The sequence below is a fragment of the Stegastes partitus genome, unplaced genomic scaffold (assembly GCF_000690725.1).
Source record: "Stegastes partitus isolate 25-593 unplaced genomic scaffold, Stegastes_partitus-1.0.2 Scaffold545, whole genome shotgun sequence".
Lineage (NCBI taxonomy): Eukaryota > Metazoa > Chordata > Actinopteri > Pomacentridae > Stegastes > Stegastes partitus.
The window spans coordinates 129397-144658 of NW_007578276.1; the positions used below are offsets into that span (position 1 = coordinate 129397).

At 44.5% G+C, this 15262-nt stretch overlaps 2 protein-coding genes across 7 annotated transcripts in view; one reads left to right on the plus strand and one right to left on the minus strand.

Annotated features, from left to right (window-relative positions):
- mical2a (microtubule associated monooxygenase, calponin and LIM domain containing 2a) overlaps positions 1 to 12794 on the minus strand; it is a 37542-nt gene extending 24748 nt beyond the window's left edge. For 3 of the 6 annotated variants that reach the window (XM_008288169.1, XM_008288168.1, XM_008288167.1), the window contains exons 1-2: positions 12508 to 12794; positions 3053 to 3408 (exon numbers count right to left, since the gene is read on the minus strand). In XM_008288169.1, coding sequence (XP_008286391.1) covers positions 3053 to 3307 — 255 coding nt within the window. In that variant the 5' untranslated portion in view covers positions 3308 to 3408; positions 12508 to 12794. The remainder of the gene's footprint in view (positions 1 to 3052; positions 3409 to 12507) is intronic. The other 3 variants (XM_008288172.1, XM_008288170.1, XM_008288171.1) reach the window with 3 other exon arrangements.
- A 1217-nt stretch (positions 12795 to 14011) lies between these two features.
- dkk3a (dickkopf WNT signaling pathway inhibitor 3a) overlaps positions 14012 to 15262 on the plus strand; it is a 5813-nt gene continuing 4562 nt past the window's right edge. The window contains exons 1-3 of the mRNA XM_008288173.1: positions 14012 to 14215; positions 14439 to 14519; positions 14592 to 14651. Of these exons, the coding sequence (XP_008286395.1) occupies positions 14015 to 14215; positions 14439 to 14519; positions 14592 to 14651 (342 nt within the window). The 5' untranslated portion in view covers positions 14012 to 14014. The remainder of the gene's footprint in view (positions 14216 to 14438; positions 14520 to 14591; positions 14652 to 15262) is intronic.

The window sequence follows — 15262 nt, forward strand, 5'->3', positions numbered from 1 at the left end:
CCTCCCTGAGATAACAGAGGCACCGTGAGAGTTTGACCTCCAGCAGAAGTTGACGTGATTTTTATTTGTTCCTGCTCAAAGGTGATGCTCAACACCTTCCTCCAAATGATTTCTCAGACCAAAAGCCAACATGAACCAGGACAAGCAGAAAAGAAGAAGAGCTCAAGGATGAATTTAGTGAATCTTGCAACTTTAACATACAGATTATTACGAGGTGCACACTGTGTCACAGAGATCTGAGAATCATATCACAGCATGGATCATATACAAAGACAGATTTTGTTGAACGCAGTAAAACTTTATGAGGAAGACGCTCGCCGTGGTTGCGTGTCGCTGCAGCTGCGTCAGGCCATAAAACTCAGATGACATCACTTCCTTTAAAAAAGTTGCTGCACCAGCACCGACATGAAGAAGAGGTGCTGAGTGATTTCACATCTGTCTGTGTCGGAGAGCTGAGCCGTTATAAAAACGAGTCATCACCTTGTGATTCTCCAGGGGAGAGACATTATGAATCAAGTAAAAGCAGACTGCCGGCACTGTGAGTAATTAAAACACTGTACACATGAAAGCAGCTCATTAAATCTCAGGCTTTTAGAAGAAAAAAAAAAAGGCAACCTCGTAAATTCACAGCAAGTTTCATATAATGCACACAATCCATTATTTGTACATCTGGCTTACTGTGCTGGTGCCACTTTCTATTTTACAACACAAGCCTGTCGATTGTCAGAATTACGAAATCTGACCTTAAAGTTTGGGCTCAGAGGTGTAAGAAAGTCACACTTTCTTTAAAAAATCTTTCACTCTCTTATTTCCTATTTAGGTGTTGGCTTCAATCAGACACAACCTATAAAACGGAGTTCACACTGAAGCATTTAAAACACATTTTAATAATAACCTGGGCCCGGCTCCAGCCTTTTAGGAAAAGCCAATAAAGAGCAGAGCGCGCTTTCAGTGTAACTGGGGCCAAATAATCATAGCTGCTGAGTGATGCTGTCTGTTTCTCTGTGCAGTGAAAACACTCTCTCAGGCTGGGTGCAGCTGATGGCTGAAAGGTAATCACACTCCTCCAGGTTTTCCACCTTCGCTCATCACCTTTGCTGCCCCCAACCCCCCACTCACACCGGACACCGTCTCTATTACGCCTCCCTGGTCCCATTGCTAGTGTGATGCTCTTGAAGAACGGCTCCTAAATGCACACGAGATGCAGATTACAAACGCAGGAAGAAGAACTCTTACATGTCTGCTCTCTGAATGTGACGACATTTTTGTGGTTGTGAAGTTACACAAAGCAGTGCACAGCTGCTGTGCTTTTTTTTTTCTGTGGCTTTAAATGTAATTAAATGCAATTTAGTTTCATCTGATTATGTGAACGCATGGGGCTCTGTATGTTTCAGTCTTGTGATTTTTCATTTGTTTGATGTCGCATCTGTCTATGAGTTGTTTTCAGGATGCTTTCATTTCAATTATTTTATGACATAGCACCTGTCCAGAGCTCTACCTGCAGTGAAACAGCGAGTGTTATGTCTGAGTAAGTAGAGGTTGAAGGGATGTCCACGACCATACTTGACCCACTGTGTCAGCTGGTCAGAACAAAAAAGGAACAACGGGTGGTAGAGTCACAAGGACACTTCCTGAATCATGAAACATTAACTTTAATAATGTACGACATGAACCTTGTGACATTTTAGAAAAGACGTCCCAAAAATTCCTTCCAAAAACCTCCGAACCCCCAAAACACCCTGCTAGGTTTGAAAGGCATGCTTTCTGGAATAAAATAAATAAATAAATTGCACCATTTATCAATAAAAATACAAACAATCTTCCCATTGTTCAACTTTCCAAAAGCCAATAAACGACAAAATCACTTTACTGGACTCGTCTCTTTAAAAAATAAACTATTTGCTCAAACAAGATTCAGTAAAAAGCAAAAGAATTTCTCATCAGTGCAGCCATGAAGCTTTTATTGACTCCACTGTGACCAACAGTCAAATATTCTAAAAACGTTTGGACTGAAGGAGGCTGAACTGCTGAACACAGAGCAGACAAGTACGGAAACAAAAAGTATTTGAGAAGTAAAATGTCGAGTATGTCGACCCATAAAATCTTCTAGTTTTGTGGGATAACACCTGTTGGCACCTTTAAAAAAAATGCTTTTATTCCAAGTTTGTTTGTATTTTGTCTTTTTTTAACAAAAAATTAGCATAAATTCAACTTTTGTTTTTTCCTTTTTCTTTCAGTTTATGATGTTGTATCTTTGATATTTTGTAGAAAACACATTTTGACCCCTTTCTAGCAGCGGTTGTGTTGTTTCCATAGAGCTGCAAAACTTTACAACGCAGTGAAGAATTAGGCCACAGCGAGCAAAAAATGCAGCAAGAGCAACAACAAAACACTCAGAAAATGTTGAGGTAAAATACCTTTAACATTGTAGGTGTGTTGATTGTTTTCCAAAACACTTTTGTTTTTCATACGATGAAAATGAAGTTGAAGAAACGTGCTTGAGATGAGTTGGTTTAGGACAGGACTGTCTGTGTTTTTAGCTGCTAAATATAAAGAGGATCCAACAGTCAAGGTCTGATATAACAAATAATAAAGGTGTGAAAAGGATGTCGTGTTTCTTCGAGTCCAGAATAGAAGTGAACCACCTTTCTCAAAATCACAGTACAAATGACTGACTTCCACACCAAACTGAAAAGATACCAGGAAAGTAAGAAACATGTCATTTTGCTAATAGATTATTTGTTTTTTGCCTTTATTGTAATGGTGCAGTAGAAACAGGAAATGTGGGAGCAGAGGAAAGAAATCAAGCAAAGATCCGGTCAGCTGGAAGTTGAACCGAGGACTCAGCAGCCCCGAGCGCTCGGCCGTGGGGTCGCTCCAGGAAATAAATCTAAAAGTTTATGGTGTACTTTGGAAATCAGCCAGCAGTAACGTAATATACACGTATGCAGTTTGGCAAACCATACGTCACATCAGTGTTGCTTTGCTATTTGTAAATCCATCACCTTCATCTCCCTCTATGGAACTGTTTATTAACGATAATTAAACTCACCTTGGTGCCCACACAGGCTTGGCCTTTCTTGTACTCCTTATGCGACATCCTCTTGTCCAGCTTGCTCCACAGCGCTTTGGCCTTCCAGGAGGTGACCTTGGCCTTCAGGCCGCTGTAGAAGGTGCTGTGCTCCGCAGGGTCCAGGTCCAGACGCCTGCAGAGGACGTTGAAGGCCTGAAGCGCTCCTTTGCAGGTCGAGGCCTGGAAAAAGCTCTCAAACAGCTTCCCCACATTGTCCTCCTCTGTCTCTCCCATCTTCCCCCGCTGCAGCAGACAGTCTGAGGCTCCTGCTCGCTCCGGCGCTCTCTGCCAGATGTGGCTACACCCTCGGCTTGGCTCGCACCGTCATGCCCAGTCTGAGGAGGCAAGACACAGAGTGTGATGTCATCCCGTGGCAGGCAGCAGTCTCTCACAGATGGCTTCACGCTGCTCGTGTTTTTTCCATTTTCTATTATTAACCTGACAAAACCCAACATGCATCAACCCATTTAAACTGTTTATTAGATCAGAATGTTGGACTTGAGGTAAGTTGACAAACCAGCTGCGGTTTATCCGCCGCACAGCTCCGGGCTTACCGTAACGAATTGCTTTACATTAGAGGACAATCAGTACCACTCCTCACTAAGACTCCTAAGTCAACAGGCATTTTGAAACAGAGCAAGCTTACACCCACATCAGCGAGATAACGTTACAAGCACAGACAGGGCCGTGAGTTACGTACTGGGAAGAAAAATGGAGCACAAAGAGGAGAATGAGGCCGTCTGTCAACGTCAGGCAGCTGTCGAGCATATTTACTACGTGTGCTTTATGGAGGAATAACCATGGGAGCCTATAAATGGAGCCGTTTGTGGTTCTACGTGGTACAGAAAAGAACTTTTTAACAGCTTCGAGGTTCAGTGGCAGCTTTACAGAGAACAAAACTGCTTAAAATCAAATAGTAAAAGTGATATTGTCCTGCTACGAGATATCGGTTCTTATCTAAAACTGAATGGACTTCAGCCGAACACTGTAGACGTGGAGTCGTAAGGATTTTACAAAGCGGTCCAGATAAAAGTCATCTTATTAGTGATAACGGTGAATGTAATGGAAAATCAACGAGACGTATGCTGCAGTTACTGAATGATGCATGCAGTTTACATAATGAAAGACTGTTGAGTCTTTATGTACAAACAGTTGAGTTTACACACGACACTAAATGTAGAACCCTCTTTCATGTCGGATATCAAGGCTGTCGGATTGTCAAGACGGAGGTCCAGATACAAGGAGGGCTTGATGCTGGAAGGCTCATTAGTTGTTAATATTTATTGTTCATAGTTGTTATAATAACTAGTGTATTGTTAGAACACTACGCATCACTGGATTTCACACCTAACTGACCGGTGCGCTCGTGCACGGGCCTGTTGGTTGATGTCAAAGGTGAATACGTTCTGACAGCAGCTAAAGTGACCCAAATCCAATTTTTTTTTTCCTTCTCCTATGCGACCTGTATCAGGTCTTTTCATGACAGTCTGAACAACACAGATCCGATTATTGATGAATATCAGAATATTCAGCGAGGTCGGGGGACACTTCCACCCCGGGGCAGCGCTCTGACGGGGTGGAAGTGTCCAGAACACACAGGCAGTACTTGGCTGCTGATGCTAGTTTAGTTAGCGCTCACACTTCTGTTTCCTCCATCGGTGGCAGCGATGGCGGCGGGATAGAATACCATGACAACCATGGCGATGACGTTGTAAATGTGCTGGCTCCGGTTGGAAAACTACTCTAAAAAAAAAGGTTAAAATTGCAAGATACGCTCCACCGTTACCATCCATGTTTACTTCCGTAAACACTGAGCACGCTCGCTGCGTGTGACGTCGTCGTGTCCTCTTCTGCGCATGCGGGACACTTTTGGCTCGTATGAAGTTCACACAGCAGATCACATACAAGTCGCATTGAACTGGAAACGTGAAGGAAGTCACAAAGAAATCCTCATTGAGCATCAAGTCCTGCAGTGTGAACGTAGCCAATCTGTGGGATTGTTCAGTCAGATAATACGCCTGATTGGTGACATTAAATGTCATGTCAGAGTCAGAATCCAAGGCTGTCGCTATATTAAGGCTGTTTTTATGGGTTCCATTCCTAAAAACCTGTCGGATAGCAGGTTTAGGATTGTTAAGGGTCGGATTATCGAGTCACGACTGTAAATGACATTTCTGCTTTAGAAATTGTGGGTAAAATGTGTGTTTTTCTACAATCCAATGAGCCACTGTTTGTTTCTGTTCAGCACATTTCATTCCTGGTGTGCAGCACTGACCACGGACGAGTGGACAGGAAGAGTTTTTAGTCTTGTGGTATTTTTCATTCCAGCAGAAATCCAGACAATGGGTTCAGCAGGCTTTGAAACTAATTGTACCACAAACTCAACTAACGCAGACTGATAGATGTGATCAAAGTGTGCACGCTCACCAGTACACCTTGCACTGAGGTTTGCTGCCTGCGTGTTACTAAAACAAACGCTCGCGTCAGAATAGAGCTGAACTGACAGAATAAAATACACCGTCGAGCTCTCTTTGCTCCAATCAACCATCAAGCATTTTGGAAATCGGGCCAGAAAAAAATCTGTGCCAGAACTCCACATCAAAGCAAAATGTGGACGTTTTCTGCATTAAGTGTGTGTGTGCTCGCTTGGGTGGAGACCACAGCTTCTGTGAGTTTTGGGAGAAGTCTGCCTTTGATATTTTAATGTCCCATGGAGCGGGATGGGCACGGTTAGGGGGAAAGGTCAGGCTGGCTGTGGAGGAACAGCAGCCCCACAGTAATCTACTGTTACTGTCACACCCAGGTGGCTTCATGGTGGGAAGCCATAAAAAACGAAGCTAATCACTACGTTCACCAGTCAGTCAGTAGGTCTTGGGTCACAACATGTTTGATTGTGCTTTGAATATGCTCCCATTTTGAATCTTGCTTCCACAGCAACACCATTTGTCCTCAGACTAAAATTAGCATATTAATTTGCACAAGATCCTGTTTGCACTCGTGTTTGCATCCTGTTTTGATGCTGGTGTTGTTTTACAGATCAGGGAGAGGAACACCAACCAGGCCGTAGCACTGCTGTGGCCCTGAGCCTGTTCTGCACACCTCTGTAGCTTCAAAAAGCTGTCAGTAGACCCTGTGGACCCCCCGAGGCCTTCACAGCAAACATCCAGCCTCACTCAGAGGGCTGACATTCCTCTGCCACGTGGCCAGAAGAGCCTCCCAACCCTCTCCACCAGGCAGCCAGTCACAGGACCACCACCACAGACTTTTAAGGAATTTACTCTGATTGTCAACGAGTGACGAGCGATGACTGCGGCGGTCATGATATACGATGCAGGTGCTTTAATCTTTCATGCATGGCGGGAGACTGTGATTGGAAAATTGCTGTCTGTTCTCCAGTGTTTGGTGGCTGCATACTATCCTCCATAGAGCCTCTGTGTAGTCATTTCTGTTGACTTTAAAATAATATAAGGAGGCATACATTACTGCCAAAAGAAGGTGAATTTTCGTAGCTGTTCTTTGCGGCTGTGTTTTCTCAGATTATACCAATTTTACGTTGATATGTCTTTATTCTCAACTTTGGCCGTCGCTCAATACGCCCCCGTGCCTTTTTTTGGTGGAAAGTTCAAATAAAGACATGTTGACCGCACTTATGCCTTCACATTTCAGTCCAAGTAAAGCGGTAAAGCAGGCGCAATTATTGGAACCATGTGTTGTACGAGCCTGCGAGGACTAATGAAAAGGTACCGCTCACTGTCTTCAGAGGCGAGTCGATGCTCGGCGCTCACACTACATCGTCTCTGACGGAGTGCGATGACTTCACCATCGCAGGCTGACAGAATGGAAAGTCACTTGTGGGCAGACAGAGCGAACCCACAGAGCGGCTGTAAAAATGGAACTAATGACAGATGAAGCGGAAAGAATACGCGTACGCTCGCACATCGTACATCGCAGCTGAAGCGTTTAATGCTTTTTCTAAAAAGATTTTTAGGTTTCTGTCTGTTTAGAAAAGTAATTTGATTAAGATGAGAAAGTCCATCCATCCATCCATCATCTATACACCGCTTAATCCTCACCAGGGTCATGGGGGGCTGGAGTCTATCCCAGCTGAAGGCAGGTTCACCTGGACAGGTAACCAGTCTATCACAGGGCTACACTTAGAGACAGACAACCAAGCACACTCACATTCACACCTACGGACAATTTAATTAACCTCAACATGTTTCTCATGTTTCTGGACTGTGGGAGGAAGCCGGAGAACCCGGAGAGAACCCACACTGCACGGGGAGAACATGGAGACTCCACGCAGAAAGATCCCGGTTGACTGGGACGCGAACTGGCGACCTTCTAGCTGCGAGGCAACAATGCTAACCACCAATCCACCTTGCAGCCCGTTGAAAAAGTCGTGGACAGTTTGAAAAGAGTGAAGAGTGATGCGATTTGCGATGTCAGTAGTTTGTCAGTTCTGTTTTTCGATTTAAGCACTACTTACTGGTGGTACTTCATATATTTTATCATCTTTTGTGCAATCATTATGAAATAGAATCATTTTTATTGATCGCCCATTGGGGGAAATTTACACGCCACAGCAGCATCCAAAAATATAGAAAGAAAGTACAAGAAAATAACAATAATTAAGTAATATTGCATCCTCTGTGTCCGCACACAGCAGGTCCACATCCTGGCTGAATGTGGTGAGATGATGTGGTAGAGAGCAATGTATAATTAAAGTCTCCTGAGATGACGATCAGACACTGAGGGTGTGATGTTTGCAGCTGGGACACTGAGCTATGGATGAGCTCACAGGCTGCAGCAGCCGAGGGGGGATGTAAACTGGAATCACCAGGACATGAGAAAACTCTCTCGGCAGGTAAAACAGCTGTAAACTAACCGCCAGCATATATCTTATACTGTGACAGATTACCCAAAGCAGAGATCCATAGGAAGACAATGCGACTGAGTGAATGTAAATAACGACACTGATGTGTGTTTGAGAGCCACAGCAGGCTATCAGCTTCCAGTACGATAAAGGAGGAATGGAAGGAATGTGAAAAATGCACCTGTTACACCTGGGCGGCCAAAATAAAAAACACGTATCCTCCGACATTCCTCAGTGCGACGCAAGTTTTATTGTACACAGATTTGTTTTTACACGGCTGAGTGATATTTTTGGAGTTCCCCACCCTGTCTGAGGCCTCAAGCTCATTCGTTCCTACGGAAGATCTTTAAAATAAACCACAAACATATAGTCACAGATGCTGTACAGCGCTTGAGAGACGGACGCAAAATAAACCAGAGCGACCGTGTTTATTGTAATAATGGAGCATGTCTCTCTGTTTATGTGGAGCTCAAAGAATAATCTAAACCTGGATTTGATAGTAAGTGAGGTGTTTCCTGCACACAGGAGTTTTTGGTGCTTTAACAAGTGCTGAAATAATAAGAATTGAGAGCAAAAAAACATTTTTTTTAACCAATTTTGTTAACTTGGGTTATATTTATTCAAGCATAATAGAAATTTCAGTTTTTCTAATGGTCAGAATACATATATTTCGGTCAAATAAGGTAAAAATAAGGACATATTGTGATTACAGTCACCCAACACGCCCATTCTGAACCCTCCGAAGATCAATTCATAGCTGATATTTAGTTGCTGACAATAAATAACTTAGGAATGCACATTATAAAATCACCCAGCAGGGGCCACGTGTTTGCCAGAAGCGACCTATAATACTAAAAACATATTTTCAAGTCTGACAAAACTGCAAAGACACCGACAGGAGAATCAAACCGATGACACGCCGTCTCCATGCGTTCCTGCACAGCTTCAGGCTATCAGAATACAATAGGAAGCTGACAACACAAGGAAAACATTGGGAATGCTGGGAAATGCACATACTGTAGCTTAGCGAGCCAGCAACTGTAATTACAGACCGGACCGAAGAAAACCAGGAAGGAACCCTCTGTAGGCCTGATAAGCCGGCAGCGTGCCTCACAAAACATTGCACTCATGTGGACTTCAGCCTGTGGGCTCTGCCCTCCACCAGGCCCCAGAGCTCCATAGTATTATCTAAGCCCTCTGAAATCTGGCTGCGTGTTCGGGCAGCATTGCCAAAACAAAGAAGATCTCATGAGCGAGGTTGACAGTAAATGTCAGTCAACTTCAGAGGAGAAAACTGTACATTTTCACAAAAAGGAGCAGGCTGGCAAAGCTTGGCACCTGCTGTCTGCAGGCCCAGCGGACCCAGGAAGTGTGTTCACCACATGGTTCCTCTTAGACAATGATTTATCTGGACACACTGAGCACTGAGTTACACCTGCACAGCTCCCGACACCAGCAGCTCACAGTCTGGATAGCTGCACACATGTTCAGATACATCCATCTGCTGGATTTTATCACCACAGAGGGTGTAAAAACATAAAAATTACCATAGAACAGACTCGTGTAACCATCCAAACATGGATCCTCTTAAGCGAAAAAAAAAAACATGTAGTAAATGCAAACCACAAGGCAAGCTGAGGGTCAAAGATCAGAGGCTGTCTTTCATGGATCCACATCACAGAGGGGCACAGTGCAGGTTTAGACAGCAGCGTTAATGCTTGGCAGGAATAGCAGATACTATAAGCCAAAACTCAGTAAAGCCAGGCTCAGAATAGACAAGGGTCATGTTGCAGAAGAAAACAGCACATGACCTGAAAAGATAGCAGCAGGGCAAGAACATGTAAACAAGAGATCATGTCAACAAGAGAAGCTCAAAAGAAAAACGTTAAAAATTGACAACTTGATAACAGTCAGGTGTTCTGGGTTCTCCTGCGTTAATCTCACCGAAAAGCAGCAAAGACTCTCACAGAACAACACGTTAAAATGACTGGAGGACACTGGCTGCTGCAGCAGGCCTGTGTTGGCAGTGAAATTCAATCACAGTGATGCACGGCTGCAACAAAGCGCTCCCCGAGACGCCTCATATCCAGACTTTTCCTGCGGAGCACGTCTGGTTTCCTGTCCAGATCAAAGCCCGGAGGAGGGCCGCCTCCGTAAAATTCCACCTCTGCGATTTTAAAGCATGGCGAAGATGTGTTCTAGACCCTTCTGTACGTGGTCCTGCCCCTGCCAGAGGGAACCTGGTAATGATATCCTGCAGGAGTGGGTTTACTGCAGCCACGTCTCCTCTGTAGCTCCACTTACATGTTCAACGTCCTCACGTTGCAATGCAGCCAAAGCTCTGAAGAAAACAGGAATATAATAATAAAATGTCCTGTTTTAGCCTGACCTGAAGTGGCAGAGAGAATCAGATAAAGCGGTGGCACTGCATCGTGTCTTTTTGTTTGACATCGCAGCAAACTTTTTGGTTTGATGATGGAGAAGCAGGCCACAGGGAACAACGAGCCCCCGCCTACCTCTGAGAGTTCCTATCTCTTTTGTGCTGCCAATGCTCGGACAACACGAGTCCGGTTCTATGCTGTGGAACAAGGAAGGAAACATATTGCACAGAGGAAGGAGAAAGTTTACAACGCCTCTCTGGCAATAATGAGCACAAGCTTCCACTCTGGGCTCGGTGCTATCGGGCTGCGTGCAACACATCTGCATTGTTTTCGTTCGCAGCACGACATCCTCGCGTTTCTCATTAGTCTGATCCAATAATTCATTCACAAGGACAGTAAATCATTTCATTATTTGAGCAACCCTCTGTGAATTAGTGAGTGTTAATCATATCTTTACTTGTACGCAAGAATCTGTATCCACTAACCAACACTGAAGCAGTCAGATCTCACAGGTGAGCTGATGTAACTGTGTGGAGTCTGACACACACTGAGCTGTGATCTTCAGTCTAGATATCAAAAAGATGAGTAAATTAAACCCTTTTTTTTCATGCTGTAGGGGGGCCTGTGCAGCTTTCCGCTCTGTTTGCATCTCCACACACTGTTGTTAAGTTAAACTCCAGTAAAGCTGGTAATTACAAACTAAAAATGAAAGGCTGGCACTGGAATTTGCAGTTGTAAGCTACCGAAGCCCAGACTTTTTTTTTTTTTTTCCCAGACATCTCGGCAGCAGCAGCAGCCTGTTAAACGTGGATGTTTGTATGTAAATGTGAGTGAACTTGTGCTGCTCCGCGCTGCCCTGTTATCTCCCAGATGTTTGTATATTCTCACAGCTCCATAGTGACTGAAAGCAGAAGAACATGAATCAGAGTTAAACCTGTAATCACCCAGCATGTTTAGAACATAAGCCTCGGAGCTATTTGGCAAAAGCCTTCGCCAGAAGACTTATTGTGCAATTGGCTGTTTACGGTGTTTTTCCATATGGTGCCGCCGTCGAGGCAGAAAAGTGCCGCATAAGTGGGCGCCATTTACCATTTATTTCATATCGCAGCAGTTGGATGAGCGAAACGTGAGGGGAACATAATGCGGTTGCAGCTGAATGTTGAGGTTCTTCATGTGTTTCCATCAGCGTGTGGACTCCACCGGCAGAACTGGACTCTTACAGTTTGATGGAGAAGACTTGGTTGTGTCTCATAAAACACACAGGAAGTGATTGCTCATACAGCAGTGGGAAGGAACCGCTGTTTGTGTGACTCGTCTGACCTCCTCCCCCCCACTCACTCACAAAAATGTGCTGAATGAATCACGCATCGTCTTGCAAGAAACATGAATCACAAGAGCGCTCGAGCAAGATGTTGAAACAGGAGGAGGACAAACAGATTAGTCCCGGTGAACGGCGTCTTCCTCCACATTTGTTTGTCTTCTCCTGCTTCATCAGGAAGCTCTTGTTTACCAGACAGCTGGAAGTCGGACTAGAAAACATGAACAGGGCCTTTCTGTCACTCGCTGAGGGCCACACCTTTCTTCATCGTGTAGTTTGTGTCAGAAGAAGAAGAAGAAGAAGCAGGTGGAGACAGAGTTACCTGTCCTGCACTAGCTGTGGGCCGGATGAACCCAGCATTACCTGTTCCTGCTTCTCTTTACTGCCTTTGAACTTATAGAAAAGCCATCCTTCCAGTTCTGAGGGCTTTGAGGCAAAAAAAAGCAGCTCAGAAGTGATTTATGGCATCAGCATGACAACAAAAAAGAAAAAAAGAAAAATGAGGGCTGGGTGAGTCGAGATAACCTTTTAGTTATCAGGGAGTAAAGAGGCAAGCCCAGATGTCTGACTCGTCAGAGACAGCGCTCAATCAGGAGTCATGATAACAGCTGAACGTTGGCACATGTTTGGAAAAGTCCATCACAAACACCTTGCTTAGAGACAAACACCAGCAGAACCAACAACCAGCAACGGATCCACAGACATTCATTCATGGTCAGAACTTGTGTTGTCAAAGTGACCCACAGACACACGTGTTTTCCTTTTTTTTTTTTTTGGCAATCAGGAACAAGTCAGAAGTTCTGTCAGGTCAAAACAGCCACGATCAGAACAAAGAGTGGAAAAAAACAAAAGGACTCACCTCATATCTCGGTGTGAACTTCTTCCTTCCAGTGTGTGTGTGTGTGTGTGTGTGTGTGTGTGTGTTCGGCCAAACTGCGGCGTGAAGCGAGTCCTCAGTCAGTGTGACAGGCAGCAGTCTGTCCGCGCAGCTGGCTCCGGCGCTGGAGGGCGGTGCTCCGGAGAGGGACAAACCCAGAGAGGCTACCGGGCTGCTGCTGCTGCTGCTGCTGCTGAATCCACTCAGAGGCAGTTCTCCACTTTGTCCCTCCACCTGCCTCCAACTGACTGACAGCTGGGCGGAGGAATTCACCAACTACACCGGAAGTCTAAATCAATATTTTTTTTAAAGTTACCTACAACATTTATTATTAAAGGACAGCCCAAAAACCAATCACTAACTAAATGCCAAACCTGATAAAACACTGCGGCTTTTTTTTTTTTTATTTAGGTGTGATTCCTGTTTCCTGGATGAGACCACCGGGCGCCAGAGCCCAGACTCTTATCCACCGTCCACAGCGTGTCAGCACAAACTCTAATCTGCGCTGCACATGCACAAAACCATTGAACAAACTCTGCAAAAAAGAAAAAAAAAGGTGCGCACAATGTGGAGTCCGAGTGCCCGTTTACTGTGAAAGCAGATTCTGCCCCCGTGTGGTCGGTTCATGGAACTACAGGCGCAGGAAGGACCGGCTTAAAGGATCAGTTCACCCAAATCATGAAGTTCCAGAGAGTTGGGGCACAATTTTACCTGTGAATCCATTAGAAAGTAATGTATAAACCTCTTAAGACCACATTTTGGGTTATATTACCACAGTAGGCATTTTTTTTAATTTGTTTTTAAAATTATTGTTGTTGTTAGATTGCTACTTTTTTAATTTTTTTTTTAAATTAAGATTTTTTCGCTTTTTACAGAGTAAAAGTTCAGTTTGAAAGTTTTGTTATAAAGTTTTAAGGAGAATTGGCCAATAGGTTGAATTTCTCCTTAACGTTTCCCTTAAATAGCGAATCACAAGCTAACATTTAGCATCGTAATCTTAGCTTATATAAAAACTGAAGGCCTGTTTGGCAATGACATCAATTTTACGTTTTTGGGTTTTTTTTGTTCATCTGGTGTTTGGTTTATTTAACCATAGACTGTATAAGAAACAATAAATGTATGAATTCATATACAATCTATGATTTAATTAAGCTAGCTAACGGCTAGCTAACGACTAGCTTAAAGTATGGTTGCTATGGTTACCCTCAGTTTACCTCGCGTAACTAATTTCGGAACGGTGTTTAAACTCGACCGGAACTACGTTTGAGGCGTTCGGGTTTAAGTTTATCTAAAAACCCGCGGAGCTATTTTAACCGCAGTAGAACTACTTACACGAACATTAATGTGAGTTTTATATTATTATTCTGTTACCGTGTGATGTAACGAGCCTGCAGTGACGGAAACAGCAGCCGTGGTGACGCCGTTTGTGGTCCTCAGCATCAGCGCCACACCCTCGGCAGAGTGCAGCAGCAGCAGCAGCAGCAGCAGCATGAAGCCGGCCGCCGTCCTGCTAGTCGCGGCTCTCTCGGCAGTCTGCCACGGCATCCTCCCGGAGATCGTGGACTCCGGCATCACTCACATCCTGGAGGATAATTCCTTGCAGGAGCAAACGGAGCCGGACAGCGTGTTTGTGGAAGTGGAGCAACTCCCAGAGGATCCGCAGCAGAAGCCTGAGGATGCGTTTCAGCAAGTAGGCAGCTAGTTGCACCTCTCACTCAGCTGTTGACATGACATGGCATTATTTCACTGCCTGTGCTGCAAGTTATATGATGAGCATCTCTGGAAACACTGCACAGAAATATTTATGTTAGAAAAGCCTAGAGGCAGATGCAGCAGAGGAAGGAGGCAGAATATGTGTCTTGATGCATCTTTTTTTTTTTTTTAATCTGAAATAAATCTCTCAACCCTTCCAGACTAACAACCAGAGCCCTCATCCCAACAGCCTCCCTCCGAGTCATCCCAACCAAACTGCTCCAGTGACTGAATCTTTCCAGGTAGTCCTGTGAGCAGCGATCAAAGGTGAGATGATGTGAATAAACCTTAACCGATGTCCCACCTCCACACAGGAGACCAACAACATCAGCACAGCCGTCCACACCAGTGATCTGGAGAACAACATCGATCACGTGAGTCCGTCCTGTTTCCCTCCAGTAACACAACCCTCCTTGTTTTTGTTCACATGACCTTCAACCTTCACCTTTCACCGGCCTGCATCACGTCTGCTCAGCCATCGCCATGGCAGCCGCTGACTCGGCGTTTTGTCTGCAGATGAGTGTGTGTGGAGAAGTTCATTCATCTCTCTGCGTGCTAAACATAGCGCAGAGGTGTTGCCTCGCAGAGCTGAAGCTGATTTGTCGAGCACCGAAGTGATGACTGTACAAAACAGTTGATAAATAAGTGATGATGTGAGCTTTTGCTGCTGCTGCTTGGAACAGACAATGTCCTGATGCACACACACACACACACACACACACAGGGCTATTCACTGCATGGTTAAATAATAGAAACCCAAATCAGAGGGCAGCTTTCTCATGACTTTATTAAGCTGCAAGACAGTTAAAACGTTTACCTGAGTTACCTCGTCAGGCTAAAAATGATGCGGATCTCATCTATTATATATTGAAGATCTTGCCCTCTTGCATCTGGGACAACAATCCATCTGGTTATAAGTGATAAAAATAAAAGCAGGTGAATCGCCTCCTCTATAAATACGCTGCAGCTTTTTCGCCTGCCTGAG